The sequence below is a fragment of the Eretmochelys imbricata genome, chromosome 1, assembly GCF_965152235.1.
Source record: "Eretmochelys imbricata isolate rEreImb1 chromosome 1, rEreImb1.hap1, whole genome shotgun sequence".
In the NCBI taxonomy this organism is placed as follows: Eukaryota; Metazoa; Chordata; order Testudines; family Cheloniidae; genus Eretmochelys; species Eretmochelys imbricata.
The window spans coordinates 43,901,229-43,924,284 of record NC_135572.1 but is presented as its reverse complement, the minus strand read 5'-3'; the positions used below and the strand labels follow the sequence as shown (position 1 = coordinate 43,924,284).

The following is a 23,056-nucleotide window of genomic DNA, read 5'->3' as shown; positions in this document are numbered from 1 at the left end:
AAGAATTTTTGCTATAAGCTGGGGACTTATCAGTTGGAAGTGACATAGGATGAGAAAGACCTGGGTGTACTGGCTGATCACAGGATGACTATGAGCTGCCAATGTGATGAGGCCGTGAAAAAGGCTAATGCAGTCCTAGGATGCATCAGGCGAGGTATTTCCAGTAGAGAAAAGGAAGTGTAAGTACCATTATTCAAGGCACTGGTGAGACCTCATCTAGAATATTGTGTACAATTCTGATCTCCCATGTTTAAGAAAGATGAATTCAAACTGGAACAAGTGCAGAGAAGGGCTACTAGGATGATCAGAAGAATGGAAAATCTACCTTATGAGATAAGACTCAAAGAGCTTGGCTTGTATAGCCTAACCCAAAAAAGGCTGAGGGGAGACATGATACCTCTATAAATACATCAGAGAGATTAATACCAGGGAGGGAGAGGAGTTATTTAAGTTAAGCACCACTGTAGACACAAGAACAAATATATATATATATTTAAACTGAACATTAAGATATAAACTGAACATCAAGTTTAGACTATTAATTAGATGACGGTTTCTAACTATCAGAGAAGTGAAGTTCTGGAACAGCCTTTCAAGGGGAGCAATGGGGGCAAAAACCCTAACTGGCTTCAAGACTGATCTTGATAAATTTATTAAAGGATGGTATGATGGGACTGTCTACAATGGAATACAAATATTTTTAATGGCTGGTGATGGAACACTAGATGGGGAGGTCTCTGAGTTACTACAGAGAATTCTTTCCCTGGTGTCTGGCTAGTGGGTCTTGCCAACATGCTCAGGATCCAACTGATCGCCATATTTGGGGTTAGGAAGGAATTTTCCCTAGGTCAGATTGGCAGAGACCCTGGAGTTTTTTGCCTCCCTCTGTAGCATGGGGCACATGGCAGGTTTAAACTAGTGTAAATAGCAGATTATCTGTAACTTGAAGTCTTTAAATCATGATTTGAGGACTTCAGTAACTCAGAGATTAAGGGTCTATTACAGGAGTGGAGTGGGTGAGGTACTTTGGCTTGCAATGTGCAGGAGGTCAGATTATATGATCATGATAGTCCCTTCTGACCTTAAAGTCTATGAGATCTCCTGTATAATCCAGGCCACAGAACTTCCTGAAAATAATTCTTACATCGTATTTATTAGAAAAACATCCAACCTTTATTTTAAAATTGTCAGCAATGGTGAATCCACCATGACTATAGGTAAATTGTTCCAATGGTTAATTACTCTCATTGAATAATGTCTAGGAACAACATTGTCCAAAAATGTTCTATAAACCAAAGTGCTAGGGCCATTAAAATAGATCTACTGTACATTTACCAGTCTGAGTTTGTCTAGATTCAATTTCCAGCCATTGGATTGTGTTATACCTTTATCTGCCAGAATGAAGAGACCATTATTAAATATTTTTTCCCTATATAGAGACTTGTAGACTGTAATCAAGTCACCCTTTAAACTTCTCTTTGTTAAGCTAAATAGTTTGAGTTCCTTCATTTGACCACTATAAGGATGTTTTCTAATCCTTTAGTCAGTCTCATGGCTCTTCTCTGAACCCCCTCCGATTTATCAACATCCTTCTTGAAGGGTTGGCACCAGAACTGGACAGTATTCCAGCAGCAGTCACACCAGTGCAAAATACAGAGGTAAAATAACCTCTCTATTCATACTGAAGATTCCCCTGTTTATGCATCCCAGGATCACATTAGCTCTTTTAGCCACAGTGTCACAATGGGAGCTCATGTTCAGCTGATTATCCACCATGAACACCAAAACTTTTTCAGAGTCACTGTTTCCCAGGACAGAGTCCCCCATCCTGTAAGTATGGCCTACTTTCTTTGTTTCTAGATATATACATTTACATTTAACCATATTAAAATGCATATTGTTTGTTTGCACCCAGTTTAGCAAGTGATCCAGATTGTTCTGTACCAGTGTTGTGTCCTCCTCATTATTTACTGCTCGCCCACTTTGTGTGTCATCTGCAAATTTGTCACTGATGGTTTTATGTTTTTTTCCAGGTCATTGATAAAGATATTTATTAGTGTAGGGTCAAGAATCGATCCTTGCGGGACCCCTCTGGCAACACACCCACTCAATGACGATTCACCTAGATTTTGAGACCTATCAGGTAGCCAGTTTTTAATCCATTTAATGTGTGTCATATTATTTTTATATCATTCTAGTTTTTTAAATCAAAATGTTGTGTGGTACCAAGTCAAACATCTCACAGAAGTCTAAATTTATTACGTCAACACTATTACTTTTATCAACCAAACTTGTAATCTCATTAAAAAGAATATTTGACAGGACAGGATCTATTTTCTATAAACCCTTGTTGATTTGCATTAATTACATTAACAAAAAAGGAGGGTAACTGAGTTCTGGATCAGCTGCTCCATTATCCTGCCCATGATCTACGTCAGGAGGACAGGCTATAAAATTATCCTGGTCATCTTACCTCATTATCAGTCTGTGGGATCATTAACTGTTTTATCACACTCTGACGTTGGCAGGTTTTCACCAGCTGATGAGTTCCGAACTAATGAAGCATCCATACATGTGCTCTGTTTGGAAAGTTCAGCGGATTCTGCAAAGCTTCCAGCATGAGACTTAGCTGAAATAAGTACATCACTTAGATCCTGGTCATTATCTAAATCTATATTGGCTGTGTTTTCAGTCTCTGGATCGAAGGAACTGATATCTCCTCCAGTCAGTTCTGGATAAGATTCACAGAAGGAGATACTGTCGCAACAAGCGGGGTTTTGCATAAGCGGCCAAGCATCTGAAAGGTCTCCACAGGCAGAGTGTGAAAGAGAACCAAGGAATGCAGGAATCATTTCTCCGACAGAATTTAAAGTCCTGCAAAGAGAAAAGAAATAGGTTTGAAAACGTTTTCCAAAGACTATGACACTAGTAAGTGTTCCATTAAGAAAATTAAACAGGATCATGTTAAGCCAATACTCTGGAGGTAGCCATGTTCTGCTGGAGGAGAGATCCTCTGGCAGAGGTCTGTTGGCTTGCTCCTCAAATCTGAAGACAGCAGGGGAATTGGGAACACTATGAAAGGTAGAGAGGATGTGCTGATGGTTCCTCACACTCATTCGTACTCCTTAGTAACTCTCTTCTTTAGACTTCATCCCTTACAACTAACCTTCAAAATAGTATCTGATGTAACTAGTAAGAAAGGTTTTGCTCTAATTTCTGTTTCTGCATTCAGTATACATAATATCAGAGAGCACTGATAGGTTATTTTTATTTTTAGAGGGACTACTTCCATCTTACACAAAGTAGAAGAAACTGGAAGCAGTTTTTTCAGGTTAGTCACAATCTAGGTCAGGTATTTTGAAGGTGACTATTACTGCGGTATCTATGGCTACGTCTACACTGAAAAACAAAACAAAGCATGCAATGAGACTTGTGCTCATGGGGCTCAGGCTAAGGGGCTGTTTAATTGTCATGTAGACATTTGGGCTCAGGCTGCAGCCTGAGCTCTGTGACTCTCCCATCTCACAGGGTCCTAGAGCCCAGGCTCCAGCCCAAGCCTGAATGCCTACATTGCAATTAAACAGCCCTTAGCCCAAGCCTCACGAGCCCAAGTCAGTTGACACAGGCCAACTGAGGATTTTTAATTACAGTGTAGACATACTGTCAGAACCCAGGTCAACTGACTCAAGTTTGTGGAACATGCATTACAAGACTGAAAAAAGCCGTGTAGATGTTCCTGTTCAGGCAAGGCTGTAGGTCTGAGATCCCAGACTCCAGCCCAAGCAGGAATGTCTACACAGCTTTTATTAGCCCTGTAGCATGAGCTCTGTGAGCCTGAGTCAGGTGACCCAGGCTTTGAGACTTTCTTTCCTTCCTTCAGCTATACTGCAAAAAGAAAAACTGGCAGAGACTTTTCTGGGAAAAGAAATTGGACAAACTCCTACTCTTATGGAAACCACCAAGGGATCTTTCATATCCTAAGAGAATAGACAGAACTTCTATTTTTAAAGTCTTAACCAAAGACCCCACACAAATTGCAAGGAACTCAATTTGTCAGCAATGGAAGGATAAAGGGGCTGAGTCAACCTTGTTGGCACTTGAACATGTAGCTGCAGAATACCTACATGTTTTAAAAGTGATGCTTAGACCACTAACCCATATTGTATCAAGGGCAGCTATTTTTAGTCACATTTGACCACAGGAACTAAACAGCTAAAGGCCAGTTAAAACCTCATACAGAAAACAATTCTGGTTAAAAAAATATTCAGTGTTAAAATCTACAGTTAGATGACATCAAAAGCTTTCTATTTTTCCTCACTATATAGGATTTGTAATGTATAAATAACTGTACCACTACTGTATTTATATTTGGCCAGATGCAAAGTTGGCTAGGAGTAAATGAATAGTTAGTACTATGGGACTCATCAACATTACATTAATCCAGTATTGGGCATTTGTACATAAATGATTAAACAAAATCTCATAGTAATCTCAAAAATACTAGAACAGATCATCCAATTCAGAGAGCAATTTAAAGTTTCTGAACCAAAAAAATATAAACTGAGTTCATGGAGATTACAAACCATACCACTGGCTTCCAGAATTCTGCTTCACTGCAGTAACTGTTCCAGGCAAACCAGAGGCCGTAATGAGATTACACAACATCTTGCTAGCCCATCAGGGAATAGAGGGTCACCAAAAAGCTAATGCCGGATTGGGAGAGGGAAGGAAAATCCATCTGGGGAAGACAGTAGGACACTCCCAGATAATGTGTTACTTTGTTTTATTTTACTAGTGTCCAAACTTAAGACTTGGATCTTGTATAGTTTTTCTTCTGGGTGAAAATGCAGAATTTGTTTCACTATAACATTAATTTTTCATGAATCTGGCAAACAGGACTGCCAGCAGTTCAAAGTTTTTCATTAAGTTCCTCTGGAACTTGTGTAGCCTGTATAAATATTAATTTGTCTAACATGCAAAATAGTTAATACTTGATACACTCTAAAAAACTGTGTTACCGTTCATAAAGGGTACTCTGAGAGTGGAAAGTGCAGCTGTGACTGCTGTGCTCCATGCTACAGGTCTCGTCACAGCACAGTGATGGAATCAAATGAACTGGGCCTATAGAAGAAAACTTTATTTTAATAGAGGTAAAACATGTCCTCAATTAATTCACAACAGGGCCATAAGTTTAAAGTCTGTATTCCTGTAAACTTATCATTTTTCCCCAATTTTACATAAATTAATTCATGAAGATGTGAGATGTCACTGTAAAAAAATGGGTCTTTTTATTATTCCTTTAAAACCAGTGTTCCCCAACCTTTTAAAAGATGAACCTCCCCTACAGGAAAATGAAAGCATTTGTGCCCTCCTTTAGTCCCAAGGTGTGTTAGTAAGAGCCTACCACCTACCACTACTTTAGATCTTCATATTATGATACTTCCTCTCCTTTCTTACACGCTTTAATGAGGAGTAAAATAGCTAATAAATGCTGACATTTCAACCGTCATCACGGGCATCTGAGTTAGCACCTCTTGAAAGGAATGGGCAGTCCTTTCCTCATAGCTATTGTTTTAGGTTTTATTTTGAGAGTTTTCTCCACAACAATAACAATAACTGAGAGACTTCACTTTCATTTAAGAAAAAAGTGAGTCTCTGGAGAACAACTGTAGGATTGCCCACACACTCTCAGCTAGTCTTTTGTGCCCATCCTTTGGGAAACTGCATAAAATCATTAAAGACTGTTGCATTGCATAGAATCATAGGACTGGAAGGGACCTCGAGAGGTCATCTAATCCAGTCCCCTGCACTCATAGCAGGACTAAGTATTATCTAGACCACATCTGACAGGTGTTTGTCTAATCTGCTCTTAAAAATCTCCAATGATAGAGATTCTACAACCTCCCTAGGCAATTTATTCCAGTGCTTAACCACCCTGACAGTTAGGAAGTTTTTCCTAATGTCCAACCTAAACCTCCCTTGCTGCAATTTAAGCCCCATTGCTTCTTGTCATAGCCTCAGAGGTTAAGGAGAACAATTTTTCGCCTTCCTTCTTGTAATAACCTTTTATGTACTTGAAAATTGTTATTGTGTCCCCTCTAAGTCTTTTCTTCTCCAGACTAAATGAACCAATTTTTTCAATTTTCCCTCAGAGGTCAAGTTTTCTAGACCTTTAATCATTTTTTGTTGCTCTTCTCTGGACTTTCTCTAATTTGTCCATGTCTTTCCTGAAATGTGGCACCCAGAACTGGACACAATACTCCAGTTGAGGCCTAATCATTGCAGAGTAGATCGGAAGAATTACTTCTTGTGTCTTGCTTACAACACTCCTGCTAATACATCCCAGAACGATGTTTGCTTTTTTTTGCAACTGTGTTACACTGTTGACACATATTTAGCTTGTGATCCATTATGACACCCCAGATCCCTTTCCACAATACTCCTTCCTAGGCAGTCATTTCCCATTTTGTATGTGTGCAAGTGATTGTTCCTTTCTAAGTGGAGTATTTTGCATTTGTCCTTATTGAATTTCATCCTATTTACTTCAGACCACTTTTCCAGTTTGTCCAGACCATTCTGAATTTTAATCCTATCCTCCAAAGCACTTGCAACCCCTCCCAGCTTGATATTGTTCACAAACTTTTAAAGTGTATTCTTTACGCCATTGTCTAAATCACTGATGAAGATATTGAACAAAACCGGATATTGAACAGAACTGATCTCTGCAGGACCCAACCTGATATGCCCTTCCAGCTGGACTGTGAACCACTGAGAACTACTCTCTGGGAACGATTTTCCAACCAGTTATGCACCAATTTAACATTGGTACAGGCCAGCAATAAATTACTACCCTTCTGAAGCAATCCTTGAACTGTGTGTTAGGTCTTTTTCTTTCTTTCTTTCTTTCTTTTACACATTCATCCTTGGGAAGAGACCAATGTCTGTAAAATTTCAGTCTAAAATGGAAGGTTTTAGAAAACTCTGAGCCACTAGAAACAGGGGATTAGAAAGGAAATTATTATGCAACCCTAACTATAGTGTTTGCTTACACTATAATGGTAATAACAAATGCACATAGAAAAACAGATCTCTTAGTATTGTGTTAGATGATATAACCTATCAGTACCATGTGGTGATTTTAACTGTGTCTATACTGATATTAGTTTACCACATTTGAATAACTTTGAATGTTCAAGCCTCCTAGGGTAGGTTTACACTATAATTAATATCCCACAGCTGGCCCATGCCAGCTGACTCAGGCTCATGGGTATCGGGCTAAGGGGCTGTTTAACTGCAATGTAGATATTTGGGCTCAGGTGAGGTGGGAGGGTCCCAGAGCTCAGCATGCAGCCCAAAGCCCTGTGAGCCCTAGTCAGCTGGCATGGACCAGCCATGGGTGTCTTATACTCTTAATGTAACCTTGGGATTAGGTTCACTGTGAAAATGCTGAAGTTCAGGCTGACCAATCACTCACATCAATTTAAATCTCAAAGCCTGAGGTAAGAGTACTTTTTAGGAGCAACAGGAAACAAACATGTTTAAACACACATGCAGAAGAGTTCTGTGTAAGCTCAAAAGCTTGTTTCTTTTACCACCAGAAGTTGGTCCAATAAAAGATATTACCTCACCCACCTTGTCTCTTACATGTCTTAACGAGCAGATTATTTACATGAAGGATCAACTGACCCAAAACAATAAAACAAAGCCTATCTCAACAGCTACTGGAAAATTCTAGGCCTATAATGCCTACACTTTAACACTTACAATCAATCCTAACCTTAAGAAAGACCGATAATGTCAAATTACCATGTTTTAACTAGAAAATCAACCAAAGCTACTCAACTGCTAGATGAAAGCTCAGCATTCCATGTGTTCCTGCTGTTTAGACTTCTCATTTCCATAAGGCCTTATGGAGACCTAACTTACCACATGTTCGTGATGCATCTCGTTGACACTGACAACATGTTCTGTGAGCATATTCATTAAGCTGGGGTCTATCAAAACACGACAGTTCAGAACCATTGTAGTGAATATCCTGTGATCTCACAGACCCTTTGAGTAAAATTGAATAGAAAACATATCAGTATGCGCTATTTGTTTTTGTTCACAATTTTTTATACTTGTGGAGTATTTGAACATTATAGTTCACAAAACGTTCCCATTTGTAGTTTCATAGATTTTAGGACTAGAAAGGCACCTTACGATCATGTGGTCTATCTCTTCAATAACACAGGCCATTGTATTCTTGCACTGAGCCCAAGAAATTGTGGTTCAACTAGAAACTCTTCTAGAAAGACATCTGATCTTGATTTAAAGACTTCAAGTGATTCAGAATATACCACTTTCCTTAGTAAGATCTTCCAGTGGTTAATTACCTTCACTAGTAAAAATGTATGCAGTATTCAGTTTGAATATTTTTAGGTTCAGACACTAGATATTTATTTTGTCTTTATTTGCTAGATTACAGAGCCCTCTACTATAAGCAATCTTCACCCCATGTAGTTACTTATGGACGATGGTGAAGTCACCTTTTAAATTTCCCTACAATAAGTTTAACAGATTGAACTCCTTAAAACTCATTATAAGATCAGCCCTCAAATAATTCTGGCAGCTCTTCTATGAACATTCTCCAATTTTTCAGTGAATGGCCTCACCAATACCATATACAGAGGTAATATCTCCTACCTGATATTTCCTCTTTATACATCTAAGGATCATTTAAAGTCATTGTTATCTAATTAAAAATATTTTTTTATGCCTCAAATGAGGGCAAAATATCATGCTTTAACTTTGCTCTTATTTTAATGTTAATTTTAAGCAATATGAAAATATGGATGAAATGTTGACAAAATTATTAATTAAAAACATAGCTGATTAAGGCATTTCATTTATCTTGAATAAGTCTATAAATATGGATAAATCCTTAGAGACAAACTTGGGATTTTTTCTTCAATAATATAGTAATATTAGTACTGTAATTTTAAAGCAACAATTCTCTCATTGTACATTTTCTACTCTTTTAAACAGGCTTACATTCACACCGTATAGCCAAAGGCTTGACCATGCAAAGGGATCTCTTGTACTGCACAAACTTGTTCCTCTTAAAACAAAACAAAACAAAAAAATAGTTGGAAACTCACAGCTTTGCTTCTTCTCCATAAACTGTCTCTTACAGTAAATAACACAAAGGATGAGAAGAGCTAAGAGCACTGTGGCCAGTGCACTGCATATAACAGCTGCTAGAGCAGTATCCCGTGGACTGGAAGCAGTTGATGGGATCTTCACAAGATTCACTTTGGTAGTACCTAAAATATAATTAAGCACATAGGTGAGGCATGCTGTGTGGACAGTTTAGGTAAATGAAAATCCAAGAAATATAACTAGAACAGGCTCTTAGCACAAAAGAAAAAAAAAAGGACTCTCCATCTGCTAATGTATCAACAGCAAAGTTGTATAACTAAGATTAATATAGCTTATCCTCAGTTGTGTTACTTACCCTCAATTACACTGCCAGGTGCAGACACTTATATAATAGCACAATCCATTAAATGGGAATATAATGAATTGTGTGGCTCCATACACATAGACACCCTGGTTGTCATGGAGGATTGAACCAGGACCTTTAGCACCAAAACACAGGCCTTTGCTACTTGAGCTACAGGAAAATTTGTCCAGCTTTGAGAAAGTAGCTAATTGTATAGTTAAAGGGACCACCCACAAGCAGGAGTCACAGTCACACACTAGGCCATTTTTTTCATGCTCCCCTGTTAAAGAATCTTGTTGTGAGTTAGAGGTCCACAGGAGTTCAAGTCCATTAGAGGCACCATTTTGGCCTACACTTGGTTGCATATGGGACTTTATGTTCACATAGTGATGGTTTGTTATACACAGATTACAATTCTTACAGTCATCGTACTAACAATTTCAGCCATCTTTTTGGTTTTGGGGAAAATGACTATTTTTACACGGCAAAGAGAATAGGAGTTGATTAGTGTCAAAGAGGTCCAATTGCAGTTATGGGAAGTATCTTATATATTGAGGATGTGCCAATTATTGTTTTCATTTTTCATTAAATGCTTTCTTATAACTGCTTAAAAAAGCTTTCTTACAGTGGCTCACTTCAGATCAGCTTATCAATTTCAGCCCACACTGAAATCTACATTAATTCCATAAACTTTCATGAGGAAAAAAACCAGCCCTTTGAGGTTTTATCTGACTGCAAGTTTTTAAAAAGCCCAATAAACCACATTTTATTAACTTATGAAAACATGTAGAATGTGCCTAGTCCTGAAAACATTCTTGGTTAAAACTGAAAGACTATAATTTCCTGAGAAATGATCCATAGTCATAATTTTCAGTTGGGAGATCAAGACCTGCCAGAATACGATGAAATCACTAATCAAGTCTTACATGTAATAGGTTGTTATCCTAAGTTTGCAACATGGTAATAAGAAAGAACAGAATCCTTACATTGTTTGAACTATCAAAGCATATTACTTTTAAAATACGTTTTTCTAGACCCAGGCCTGATCTACACTTAAAAGTTAGGTCAACATAGCTCTGGTACTCAGGGGTGTGAGTTTTTCACACCCCTGAGCCCATTAGCTATGCCAATCTAACCCCCAGGAGTAAATATGGCTAGTTTGATGGAAATTGATTCTGTCAACCAAGCAACCACTGCTTGAGAAGGTGAATTATCTACCCCTTCCATCATGAAGCATCTACACGGCATATCTATGGTACCGTAGCTGTGCCGCTGTAGCACCTGTAGCGTAGACATGGCCTGAATATAGTATTTCCAATGTACACATTAGCAGGGTTTCTGGACACCAAGTATTTAAAAAAAAAAAAAAGTGAGAGAATCCCAGGCCCTCTTAGATCAGTCATATTAACAATTTTATTGGCCACAAAACAAATCAGTATTACTATTAAACATTATGTTCATTCTGACCAACTGCAAGTCTGCAGAGAACATGCTTTTTGACTAAGAAAACATTGACCTCTAGGCAAATGCTTAATCGCAAGTTTTAAAAACTCCTTAAGGAGTGACCATTTTCTTGGGGCTTCAGGAGGCTTGTAATGGGTGCTATGTCAGGGAAGGAGAGAGGATTTGGCCAGAGTGAGGAGCGGGTCAGGTCAGGACTCCTGGAACAGAGGTAAGGCTTTTAGTGGAGGAGTAGCTATTGAAAGTCTGGAAATTAATTGTTTTCATATAATTACAACATTCTATTAGGCCTTGAGGCTGCATTAAGAGCTGCTAGTATGGATCTGTGTACTCATGCAGAGTCTTGCTGTAATCAGTTGGACTCTACAGAGAAACAGGGTCCATACTAGGGGACCCCTATGCCAGGCTAGGGTATAAGCCAAAATGTGGGTCTTTCTTGTACCATTGTGTCTTGCCAAAGGATAACAGGGTTTTTTTAAAAGTCATGTCTCAAAACTCATGTCTATGAAGATGTTCAAGGAATACTACTCCATGAATTTTCCATGCTTACTGATTTTATATGTTGAAACTTTTTCCTTGTACTGAAATCACAGTATTTTCATTATTATAGCACATGGTCTGCCTATTGTTTAGATTTCAGATGATGGGATAAAGGCGTTTCCCTTCAATAGTTTAGAGGAGGGTTATAGAATGTTAGGAACCATTAGAAAAGGGATATATAATAAAACAGAAAACATCATAATGTCACTATATACATCCATAGTACACCCACAACTTGAATACTGTGTGCAGTTCTGGTTGCCCCATCTCAAAAATGACATATTAGAAATGGAAAAGGTACAGAGAAGGGCAACAAAAATGATAAAGGGTATGGAACAGCTCCCATATGAGGAGAGATTAAAAAGATAGAGACTATTCATCTTGGAAAAGAGATGACTAAGTGGGGATATGATAAAATCATGAACCGTGTGGAGAAAGTGAATAAGGAAGTGTTATTTAGCCTTTCACATAACACAAGAACCAGAGGTCACCCAATGAAATTAATAGGCAGCAGGTTTAAAACAAAAGGAAGTACTTCTTCACACAACATACAGTTAATCTGTGGAACTCATTGCCAGGGGATGTTGTGAAGACCAAAACTATACCTGGATTCCATAAAGAATTAGTAAGTTCATGGAGAACAGGTCCATCAATGGCTATTAGCCAAAATGGTCAGGGATGTGACCCCCTCCTCTAGGTGTCCCTAAATCTCTGACTGCCAGATGCTGGGACTGGATGACAGGGGATGGATCACTTGATGATTGCCTTGTTCTGTTCATTCTCTCTGAAGCATCTGGCATTGGCCACTGTCAGAAGACAGGATACTGGGCTAGATGGACCATTGGTCTGACCCAATTCTTACATTCTTACACTCTTATTTGAGACCGACAAACTTAATGGCCCAGATTAAGTGAAGCACTGAAGCATGTGATTACTTTTAAGCTTGTGCTTAAATTATAGGATTTAAATACATGCTTAAATGTTTTCTGGGATAGGGATGGATTTAATCACTTGCTTAAAGTTAAGCACATACTTAAGTGCTTTGCTGAACTGGTGCCAATATGCTGTTAAAAAACAACCACCACGGGAAACGGGAGGGAAGATCCTACAGTGAGATTTTGGAAAGGATACAATGTTGTTGTACATTATTAAAAATAAACTTTAAAAAGGCACTTTATTTCAGAAAAAAAATATTGCATTTAGTTTTCAAACTCTCAGTTCCAGTATATTCTAGGACAAGAATTTCCCAGAATATTAAGAGTGCCTCCTGTACTGATTTCTAGAAGTAAGACTAAATAAAAATTCTTCCCTGGATTAATGAATAATACAATTTAGGTAGAGATGGTGTTTTAAAAACAAACAAACTTTTTGTTAATCCAAGATAATTAAACAGCAATATCTTTGGTAACACTGAACATGTGAATCCCAGCTGTATCACTAAAAGGTCTGCCAATAAACAAAATAGTTGAATTTTTCAGCCAATTTATACTAAGCAACCAGACACTGGACAAAAACTAAAAACACTTCCTTTAAGATTTACTTAGAATTATGGCTTATTACAGTAACTAGAGGAATCAGAATGACTAAAACAAAGTTTTCTTTAGCAGATTAACCATTTGAAACCAGAATTCAGGATTTGGCCATTTTATGTGCCTTCAGTAGATACAGTAATAACTGTCAGCATCAAGGGTACTAAGTTTCAGAATTCTATGCAGTGTACTCCATTAGTCAGATTCATATTGAGTCAAATCATTGTTAACTAGTAGGAGTTGTATTGATTAAAACAATGTTAATTATGGCTTCAGTTAGAGCGAAGTGGCACAGTGCGTGATGTGCTACATCTTAATGTTTAGGTTAAAACCCTGAATAGACTATAAATAAAAATGAATTCAAATGTCTTAGTCCACATACTGGAATAATAAGGGTGTTGCTGATCAAGACAGAAACATTGGCATGGCTATAAATAGAAGTTTCCACTTTAGCTGTCCATTCTATATTTGGTTCAAGTGAGTGCTAATAATTTTAGTTTGAAAAGAATTCGATTTGCAAATGTTTAAAACATGAGTCTGCTCATTTAAAGGAGAACAAACAAAATAAACAACACCCCTCCAAGCTCTCTTGCCCTACTCTCCACCAAACAGAAACAACACAAAATTGATAAGACATTACAAGTACTATAAAGAGATAACATCTTTGGAAAAAAGAAATAATCCTGATCATATTTCTGAACCTTCCCACAAATAAAAGATTGACTGCTTTCTCCTGATCTTTGAGTAACGTTATTAAACATGACAAGAGACTGTGGTAAACACTGGAAAGACTGTCTCCTAACATCTGCAAAAGGACAGCTATTTGCGTGCATGGACTAGATCCAAAAGTTCATCATGTCAAACCACATTTTTCAAATATGCTCCAACTGCTGACTTTGAAGCATTTTGTTTCCAAGTTGGTGCCCCACACAGTTTTTCAAAGAAATGTACCAAGAACCCTTGGGGATGGAGGGGAGGGGGGAATACAACTGTACACATATTCATCATTTGTTGAGAAATCTTGCAATACTTGTTTATAAATAGAAAACTTTAGAACTTAATTTCTTCTTTTTCAAGCCCACTTCTATCACAATACATATTTTTAAATGACTCCAATTGTTGACAGAGTCAGTGTACAGATAGGAAACAGCATCTTCTTGGGTGCTATTTGAATATTAAAAGATTTTTTAAAAGGCTTTATATACTTAAACCTACCTAAACTGAAATAGGGACACAAAAATATGTCTCTCCACATGTAAATCTGGAACATCCAGAAAAATCCAGTGGCAAAGAGACTATATAATTGTTAATGTGGATATAACGTTGGCACCAATGACTTGTTTGGGATTTTTTGTTTCTAGGGGCTCATTTTGCATCTTCTGACACCTGAGGACGTTTACAGCCCATCTATTTTTTCAAGGACTTTCATATTTCCTTCATTTTGTTGCAGGGCTGCCATCCCTTGAATTAAAGTCGTGTCATGTTTACACGAGGACTTGGTAGGATACCATGCAGAGCAGAAACAGTTATTTTTTTACTTCATATTTGGGTTTGATTTGTACTTAGGGCCAAAAAGTTTTATGAACAAGGATTGAGTATTTTGGGATGGTTTTCTGTTCAGATCCAAATATGAACCATAGCCTTAAAGCTTATGTAAATCCTTTCCAAAATGTATTCAAGGTATCCAATAACTTCTTCCTTTGAAAAGCTTGCCAATCTTATTCTATTTCTTGTGCTCTGATACTAGGACATTTATTTTTATTAGTATTACTTTAACTATTTAAAATCTTTAATGTACTAGAATAGGTTGAATATTAACCATTTAAAATTTGGCTGCAGCCAAGATAAAAATCAGAGGATTACAATCCACACTCAAATTTCAGAATATTCACCTTTTCCTTGAAGTCTCTATTTCATGGTAGGATAACAGATTCAGATCCTGTACTTCAAAGTTCTCATTTCATAGAGGTCTGTAGAGTCCATATATATTTCTACAATGTATGCTTGTATTATCATGTGTGCGCATTTAGTTCAACAATCACTCTACTGAGAGATTAAATTTCATGTGATTTCTTATACAATATGACTGCCTGAGAAAGGGGGAAAAAGACTTATTTGTTGAAGTGTTTTTTTTCAGCATTTAAGAATGGTGGGCAGTATTAGGCTAATAGACTTGCTATTGGATAAGTTTTCTACGTTCTTAGAAAATATCAGCTAAAGACAATATTTATAACTAGTTCAAAAATATCAGTTTAATCAATAAATTGCACACACAAAAGTAGATAAGGCATTATTAGTTCTAAATATGTAATCAATAGGACATGAATAGACTCAGACTAATAAGATTCAAAGTGCTTACAAAACTATAGACTGAAAGCCTTCAGAAATCACAAATATTTATTTTGGTTGATAAAAATGTACACAGTTGTTACAGTTTTAATTAGAAAAGATTTTTCTGCAAAAACAAAAGGATACAGTATAAGCTAAATAGAACTGTACATGATGGACGGGTCTGATTCTGTATTCCTTACTCGAGTAATCCTCACACAAAATTAAGAGGGCTGCTTGCATTAGAGGGCTAGATTGGCAACTTGATGTGCCAGTCCTTTCCTGGCACAGCTATCTCCTCCTTTGCACTGGCTCAACTGCACTGGCTGGCATATGGAAAGGAGGGATGAAGACAAAACTTGCATGGGTATATAGGATGGCTCATGACTGAGCTGAGAAAGATTACTCATAAGAGTTGCAAAACTGCAGCTCAACATTGTAACTGCAAAGAGTTGTAACAATTAGATTATTAACTATAACTAATATTCTATGTAGTACTCATCATTCAAAGAGGAAAACATGCTTTAAAAAGGGACCTGTGCTGTTATTGTATTGCTTTAAAGATTTTTTGCAACGCTGAAGATAGTAAAGGTGTTGTTTAGTTTCCTCACTTCTGACTATTAACAGGATATTTGCTTTATTATCAATATCACAATACACTACACTTTCTTGAAAGTTATGGTTTACTCTTAATTTTTGTCCACTCTCCATCTAGATAGCTTTGTACAACAGATAATTTATTGTAGTTTAAATACAAATAGTTCAATTTATAAATATGACTGATGAATCTGAATGTCAGCTGTATTTATGGCCTTTTGCCTCCCCACTTTTTTTTGTCTTTATTGACTCATCAATCTCAGATCAAAATGAAACTCTTGTGGTGTTCAAATAATTTAGCTCCTACAGAAAGCTGGAATTTCCCAGTCAAAACATTCCATTGCTGATGATTGGATTCAGTACAATTATTGAGCAAACAGGTCCTTCCCTCCGTCTTTCCTTCTTGGGCTGCATCTGAATTAAGATTTCTTTCCATACTAGCTGAAATTCACCAGATAGGCAAAACTAGATTATTTGTAAGATTAGACTAATTAAAAAAGAGTCATGAGGCATTTAATTTTTTAAGACAAAAGTTAGACACTGTGAGGAATGATCACATGAAAATTCAAGAGGTAGATCAGTTACTTCTGAGTTAAGAGAATTAAGCAAGAATACGATACATGAATCCAGCAATTTTCAGATTTATCTTCACATGAATTTGAATGTAAGAATAAAGAAAACACATAAAATGGCTGCTACCATATGATACCTTCCTGTTGATCTCAGACATGCATGTACCTGCTCCTCCTTTGGTGGCCAAATTTTTACTTTTTATCTTGTGGATTCAGAGGCCTGAGAGCTGATGAATCTAAGGAAGAATAGTAACAGGCCAATATGGCTCTACCAGGAACTTTTTAATGGCCTGAAAATCAATAAGGAATTGTACAAAAAGTTGAAACGTAGACAAATTGCTAAGGATCAGTACAAAATAATAGCATAAGCATGTAGAAACAAAATCAGAAAGCCTAAAGCACAAAATGAGTTTCACCTAGCAAGGGACATCAAAAGCAATAAGAATAGGTTCTTTAAATACATTAGGAACAAGAGAAAGATGAAGGAAAGTACAGGTCCTCTACTTAGTGGGGAAGGAGAGCTAATAACTGATTACATCAAGAAAGCAGAGGTGTTTAATGCCTATTTTGCTTGTCTTCAATAATAAGGTTAATAGTGATCAGATACTCAACACAATATTAATAACATGGGGGAAGGAATGCAAGCCAAAAAAGGGGAAGAACACTTTGAAGAATATTTATACAAAATAGATGTATTCAAGTTGGCAGAGCCTGATCAAATGCATCCTACTGTAATCAAGGAACTAACTGAAGCAATCACAGAACCATTAGCAATTACCTTTGAGAACTCCTGGAGGATGGGCGAAGACCTGAAAGACTGAAGGGTAAACATTGTATCTATCTTTAAAAATGAGAACAAAGAGGACTCGGGGAATTATAGACCAGTCAGATTAACTTCAATACCTGGAAAGAACAAATTATTCAAAAAAACCAAAACAAACCAACAAAACAATTTGTAAGCACCTGGAGGATAATAGAATTTTAAGGAATAGCCAGCATGGATTTGTCAAGAACAAATTACGCTAAATCAATCTAATTTCTTTCTTTGACAGGGTTACTGCGGAAGTGGATAGGGAAGAGGCAGTATATGTGATAAATCTTGATTTTAGTAAGCCTTTTGAAACAGTTCCACATGACATTCTTATAAGCAAACTAGGGAAATATGGTGTAGATGAAATAACTATAAAGTGGGTGCACAATTGGTTGAGAGACTGTACTCAATGACAGGTTTCAGAGTAGCAGCCGTGTTAGTCTGTATCCACAAAAAGAAAAGGAGTACTTGTGGCACCTTAGAGACTAACAAATTTATTTGAGCATAAGCTTTCGTGAGTTACAGCATCCGATGAAGTGAGCTGTAGCTCACGAAAGCTTTTGCTCAAATAAATTTGTTAGTCTCTAAGGTGCCACAAGTACTCCTTTTCTTTTTGTACTCAATGAGCAGTTCTTAATGGTTTGCTGTCAAACTGGGAGGGAATTCTCTAGTAGGGTCCTGCAGGGGTCAATCCTGGGTCTGATACTATTCAATATTTTCATTAATGATTTGGATAATGGGGTGGAGAGTATGCTTATAAAATCTGCAGGTGACACCAAACTGGGAGGGGTTGCAAGCACGTTGGAAGACAGAATTAAAATTCAAAGCAACCTTGACAAATTGGATTATTGGTCTGAAATTAAATTCACAACTTCAAAATGGGGAATAAATGGCTAGGTGGTAGTATTGCTGAAAAGGATTTGGGGACTATAGTGGATAATAAATTGAATGAGAGTCAACAATGTTATGCAGCTGTGAAAAGGCTGATATTATTCTGGGGTGTATTAAGAAGAGTGTAGTATATAAGACATGGGAGGTAATTATCTCACAGTACTCGGCCCTGGTGAGGCCTCACCTGGAGTACTGAGTCCAATTTTGAGCACCACACTTCAGGAAAGATGTAGACAATTGGAGAGAGGCCAGAGGAGAGCAACAAAAGTGATAAAAAGGTTCAGACAGCCTAACATATGAGAAATGGTTTAAAACTGGGCATGTTTAGTCTTGAGAAAAGAAGACTGAGGGGGAACGTGATAACAGCCTTCAAATATGTTACGGGCTCTTATAAAGAGGAGGTGATCAATTGTTCTCCATGTCCACTGAAGATAGGACAAGCAGTAATGGGCTAATCTGCAGCAAAAGAGATTTAGGTTAGATATTACAAAAAACTAGCTAAATATAAGGGTATTTAAGCTCTGGAGTAGGATTCCAAAGGAGGCTGAGGAATCCCCATAATAGGAGGTTATTAAAAGCAGGTTGGACAAACACCTGCCAGGGATGGTATAGATTTACTTGGTCCTGCACAGCACAGGGGGCTGGACTTGATGTTACTTCTCAACGTCTCTTCCAGCCCTATATTTCTATGATTCTAGAAACAAAGTGGATTAATTATATCTCTAAAAGGAATCAGATTCATGTTATTAATACTGCTATTATGTCAACAAAGTTTTGTACCTAGGCTGAAACCCTACATCATCATTCATGGCATCTTTAATTTTAACTGAATTAAGAAATGTTCATTCTCAGTACACAAGCAGCTAAATCATTCTTTCCCCCTTCTATTGTATTTTTCAAAGATTATCATAACATACAATAAAAATTAAAAATCCAGACAAAAGCACCACACAATACACAGAAAACAACAATACCACATTAGGCGTACAAAGAGAAATGGGTTTGACTAGTCAAAGCAGTTACATGGATAGTTTTAAAATAGGAATAACAGCATCATACCACTTCAGCAGGATGTTGTGAAGATAAATTCATTAATAATTTTGAAGTCCTTGCATATTTTGGTGAAAGCAGCAAAGAAAAGCCCATAAATAAGTTATTAATTTTGTATTCTGTGCAGGGTTTGTATGGAGTACGGTAAATAAAGCCTGGGGTCAAGCATGGAATGATGAAAATAAAAAGAAATATTGAATTACAGACCATTCTGTGCTCTCTGCCCAGTCTGTGCACTAAATGAGGCAGAGGTCCTGTGGAAAAAGACCATGTGATACTGGAATTAAAACTGTATTGTAATGCATATGTACAAGGGAGCCAAATTAAGGGTCCATGGACAAACTGAGTACTTGCATTTCCTAACTTTGGTGTGCTTGACTTCACCCCCTTAATGTTCTTTGAAAGTAGTTAAAATTTTGTACATAATAATTTCATCAAAGAACACTGGGAAATTTATTTGCTAAGTGGGTTGAAAGGAAAAAGAAAAATAATCAAACTACAAAATTATTTTTTCTCATAAAATTCCTCAATCTCCTGCAATTTCACATCAAGGAATAAAAAAAGGTAAACTAAAGTATAAGGGATGAGGAAGACTAAGTATAAGAAAGAACAATAAAATCACTGTTTGTCAAATTTGCAACTGCTTCAAACTCATCTCTAAATTTCCACATGACACTTTTACATATATTTTTATTAGAACTACAAAAATATGTGTTTATTAGTTTTGTGCATGTGAGATTATCGGCTGCTTTTTGAAAATTTGGTCCTACTTCTTTTTGGTAGTAAAAGCTGCATTTTCTGCACTAGAAGAAATTCATAGAATACTATTACAGTCACAGAAGGTTACACCCAATATGGTCCTCACTAAAATATGGATATGCCAATATAGTAAAAGGCAAAAGTTAAGTGATTCTTAATCTCATTCACAATAATTTCCAAAATTTAAACCCACATTATTATGACAATAATATCTTCTACAAGGAGAAAGAATCTGTAATGACAATGAAGAGAGGAAAAAGTGAGAGTGCTTTCAGGTTCAAATTCAAGATGTTTTTTAAAATAAGACACTAGAACAAAGAGATAATAGCATTTCCTACAAAACTTGTCTGGATCTGATATGAAGAAACTGAAATCTAGCAAGAGAGCATTTAGCTTCTTAAAATATATAAACCCTCTGGAAAAGTATTCCTCTTTTTCTCCCCAGTAAAGCAAAAGGATGTAATCAAAGTGACAAGGTAATGCTTGCATACCACAGGGGTCTTCGAGGAATTTTTAATATTAATTTCACAGGAATATAAAATGCTTTTGTGATTTTCAAAAGACATTTGAATTAAATTAATTAAATTAGCTAAATTGGTTAAATTAGCTTCCAATAATAGAGACTACCACATTCTGCTATTCCAGTAAATCTTAATATTCTCATACTGAAATTCTCAGACAGAATTACAATAATATAACAGAGCATTGGCCTTTATCTGTAGCTTGAGCATTATTACTTAAATTTTCAGGACCAGATTATGAAGTCTGTACTCACACATTGCTGAGTAGTCCCACTCCTGTGAATAACTACTCACTGCTGTGAGAAATGGCCCCACAGTCTAACCTTCAATGTCTAGGACTATGTCCCACTACAGGGATTCAGCTCTGCAATTATGCTCTTTCTGTCTGTTTGGGAAGAAATCTTTTAGAGAGCCCTTGCCAGTGGAACTAGTTCCAGTGAACCCCCAGGCCTCATTTTTATCAATCTTCAGGACACAAAATAGGGCTCACCTGTTTATGCAAGCTTACTCATGGTATTGACTACTAAACAAAGAGCTCTACTTTTATTATATATTCTTTACAGTAAGAAGCTAATAACGCAAACAGTTTAAGATTAATGCCTGTAATCAGAATATTACATCAACAGAGATTAAAAAACTAAGTAATCCACACAACATTCCACTAAAGTAGTTAAGCATTATCTTCACTTTACAGCTCAAGAAACTGAGGCAGAGAAGTGAAGTGACTAACCCCATAACAGACAGTGAATCAGCATCAGAGCTGACATTTGAAATCAGTATTTTCTGGCTCCCTATTTGTCACATTAATACCTATCCCTTTTTGTCCCTTTCTACTTTACACCATGTTAGCAATATTGGGACTCTGGCTGCCAATGGCATTTTAAACAGCAAGTCTAGCAGAAACACAGACTGATTCATGGTTATCCCACATCTTGTGCAGTCACCAGCACAGACACCAATCCCATACTGATTGGCATAATTCTAAATTCACTTTGTAGTGGTATAAATGATGATGAATTGGACCTACTGTGCTTAAAAAGCCAGTTGCAGCTGGCAACCCAGCTGGGCTGAGACTGCCCATATTACTAATACACGTGGAGATGAACTGATATTATCAATGGTTGAAAAATTTTCTGTAATTTCCTTATTGTAAATGAGGCCTTTATATGTGATTGGTTAAACCTAATACTCTCAGGCTAACCATAGAATTGAAAAATTATATCAAAACCTTTCCAATGGTCAAAGTTGTGAAATTAGGAATTGTTTAAAAATCTGCATACAGCCTTAACTACAGCATTCTGACCAGATATTTTTCCAGATAACCCCAAATAAAACACTACACATCAAAATTCTACAGAAAAATCTCTTTAATTTATTGCGATTCATGGTATAGTTAAATCTGATCAACATGAGTCAAACTAAATAATAAGCATGTAGATCCAATACCAGCAATCAGTTTTTTAATGACCGTTAGCTAGTGTGAGATTGCTCACAAATTAAGAATATTGTATTCTACAATCAAAGCAATTGCATTCATGAATGAATATGAATTCTGTAGGTGGACTGTAGGGTAAGAGACGTTAATAAATAAACATATAAGAAAGAACACAGGCACTGATACTTATTCAATACAGGTCAATCATTGGCCCCTTCTCTGTAACTGAGGAATTTCAAGTTCATTTAAAGCTAGTGTAATTGAGCCAACCATATCCACCATTAAAGAGTAATGATTAAGTTAAATTTCTTGCAGACACACAGTACCTAAAACATTCAGAGTGCCTCTGGCAAAGAGAAATACTAATTATAGGATTGACTCATGAGATGAAAGGTTGCGCAAGTCACTACTAGAAACAGAAACAGGTAAGCTATTGAGAAGAAATTATTGAAATTCTCATACTTGGTAGTTAAACAGAGCATTTCATTTTGTAACTGTATTCACTCGTTTCAAGATTCAAAACTAAAATATTTGCATGCTGCTATATTTTTATATGTGAATATAAATTACAAATGCATACTGTAATTACAAAGTCCTGCTGTATGCCAAAGAAATTCTTAACCAAAGAAAAGAATGAACTTCCTAAAATGAGCTTTTATATTGCAAAAATAAAATTATACAGAGAGGCTTTCAAAGTATATTTGGTCACACACAGCTCTATTCATTTATTTATTTAAACAAAATAAGGTCTTAAAAATGGATATTTAAGGATTCATTGCATAGTGAGGCTTCTAGGCTTCAGTTCCAAGAATTTAAAAGGAATCATAAAAGAAACACGTCATTAAGGCCCCAAACATCTGTGGGGAAGGATACGCAAGCTCAAAAATAGTTTTGTATTTCAAACTGAAGTTTCCACTGGGATTAACAGACAGGATTGCCAGCTGGGACTTAGAACAAAGATATGAAACTTGGGCTCCTGCCCTATACATTACTGACTCGCTTTAACCTTTTGAATGCCAGACAAGCCCAATCAACAGCAGAAGAATCTTGTACTGGACATTCGTGAAACAAACAGAAT

General features: G+C 36.7%; 1 protein-coding gene across 1 annotated transcript in view; it reads right to left on the bottom strand.

Moving 5' to 3' along the window:
* Positions 1-2,480: 2,480 nt before the first annotated feature.
* The window catches only part of TNFRSF19 (TNF receptor superfamily member 19), a 105,697-nt gene continuing 85,121 nt past the window's right edge, over positions 2,481-23,056 (bottom strand). The window contains exons 5-8 of the mRNA XM_077806120.1: positions 9,141-9,305; positions 7,927-8,052; positions 5,019-5,121; positions 2,481-2,874 (exon numbers count right to left, since the gene is read on the bottom strand). Coding sequence (XP_077662246.1) covers positions 2,481-2,874; positions 5,019-5,121; positions 7,927-8,052; positions 9,141-9,305 — 788 coding nt within the window. The remainder of the gene's footprint in view (positions 2,875-5,018; positions 5,122-7,926; positions 8,053-9,140; positions 9,306-23,056) is intronic.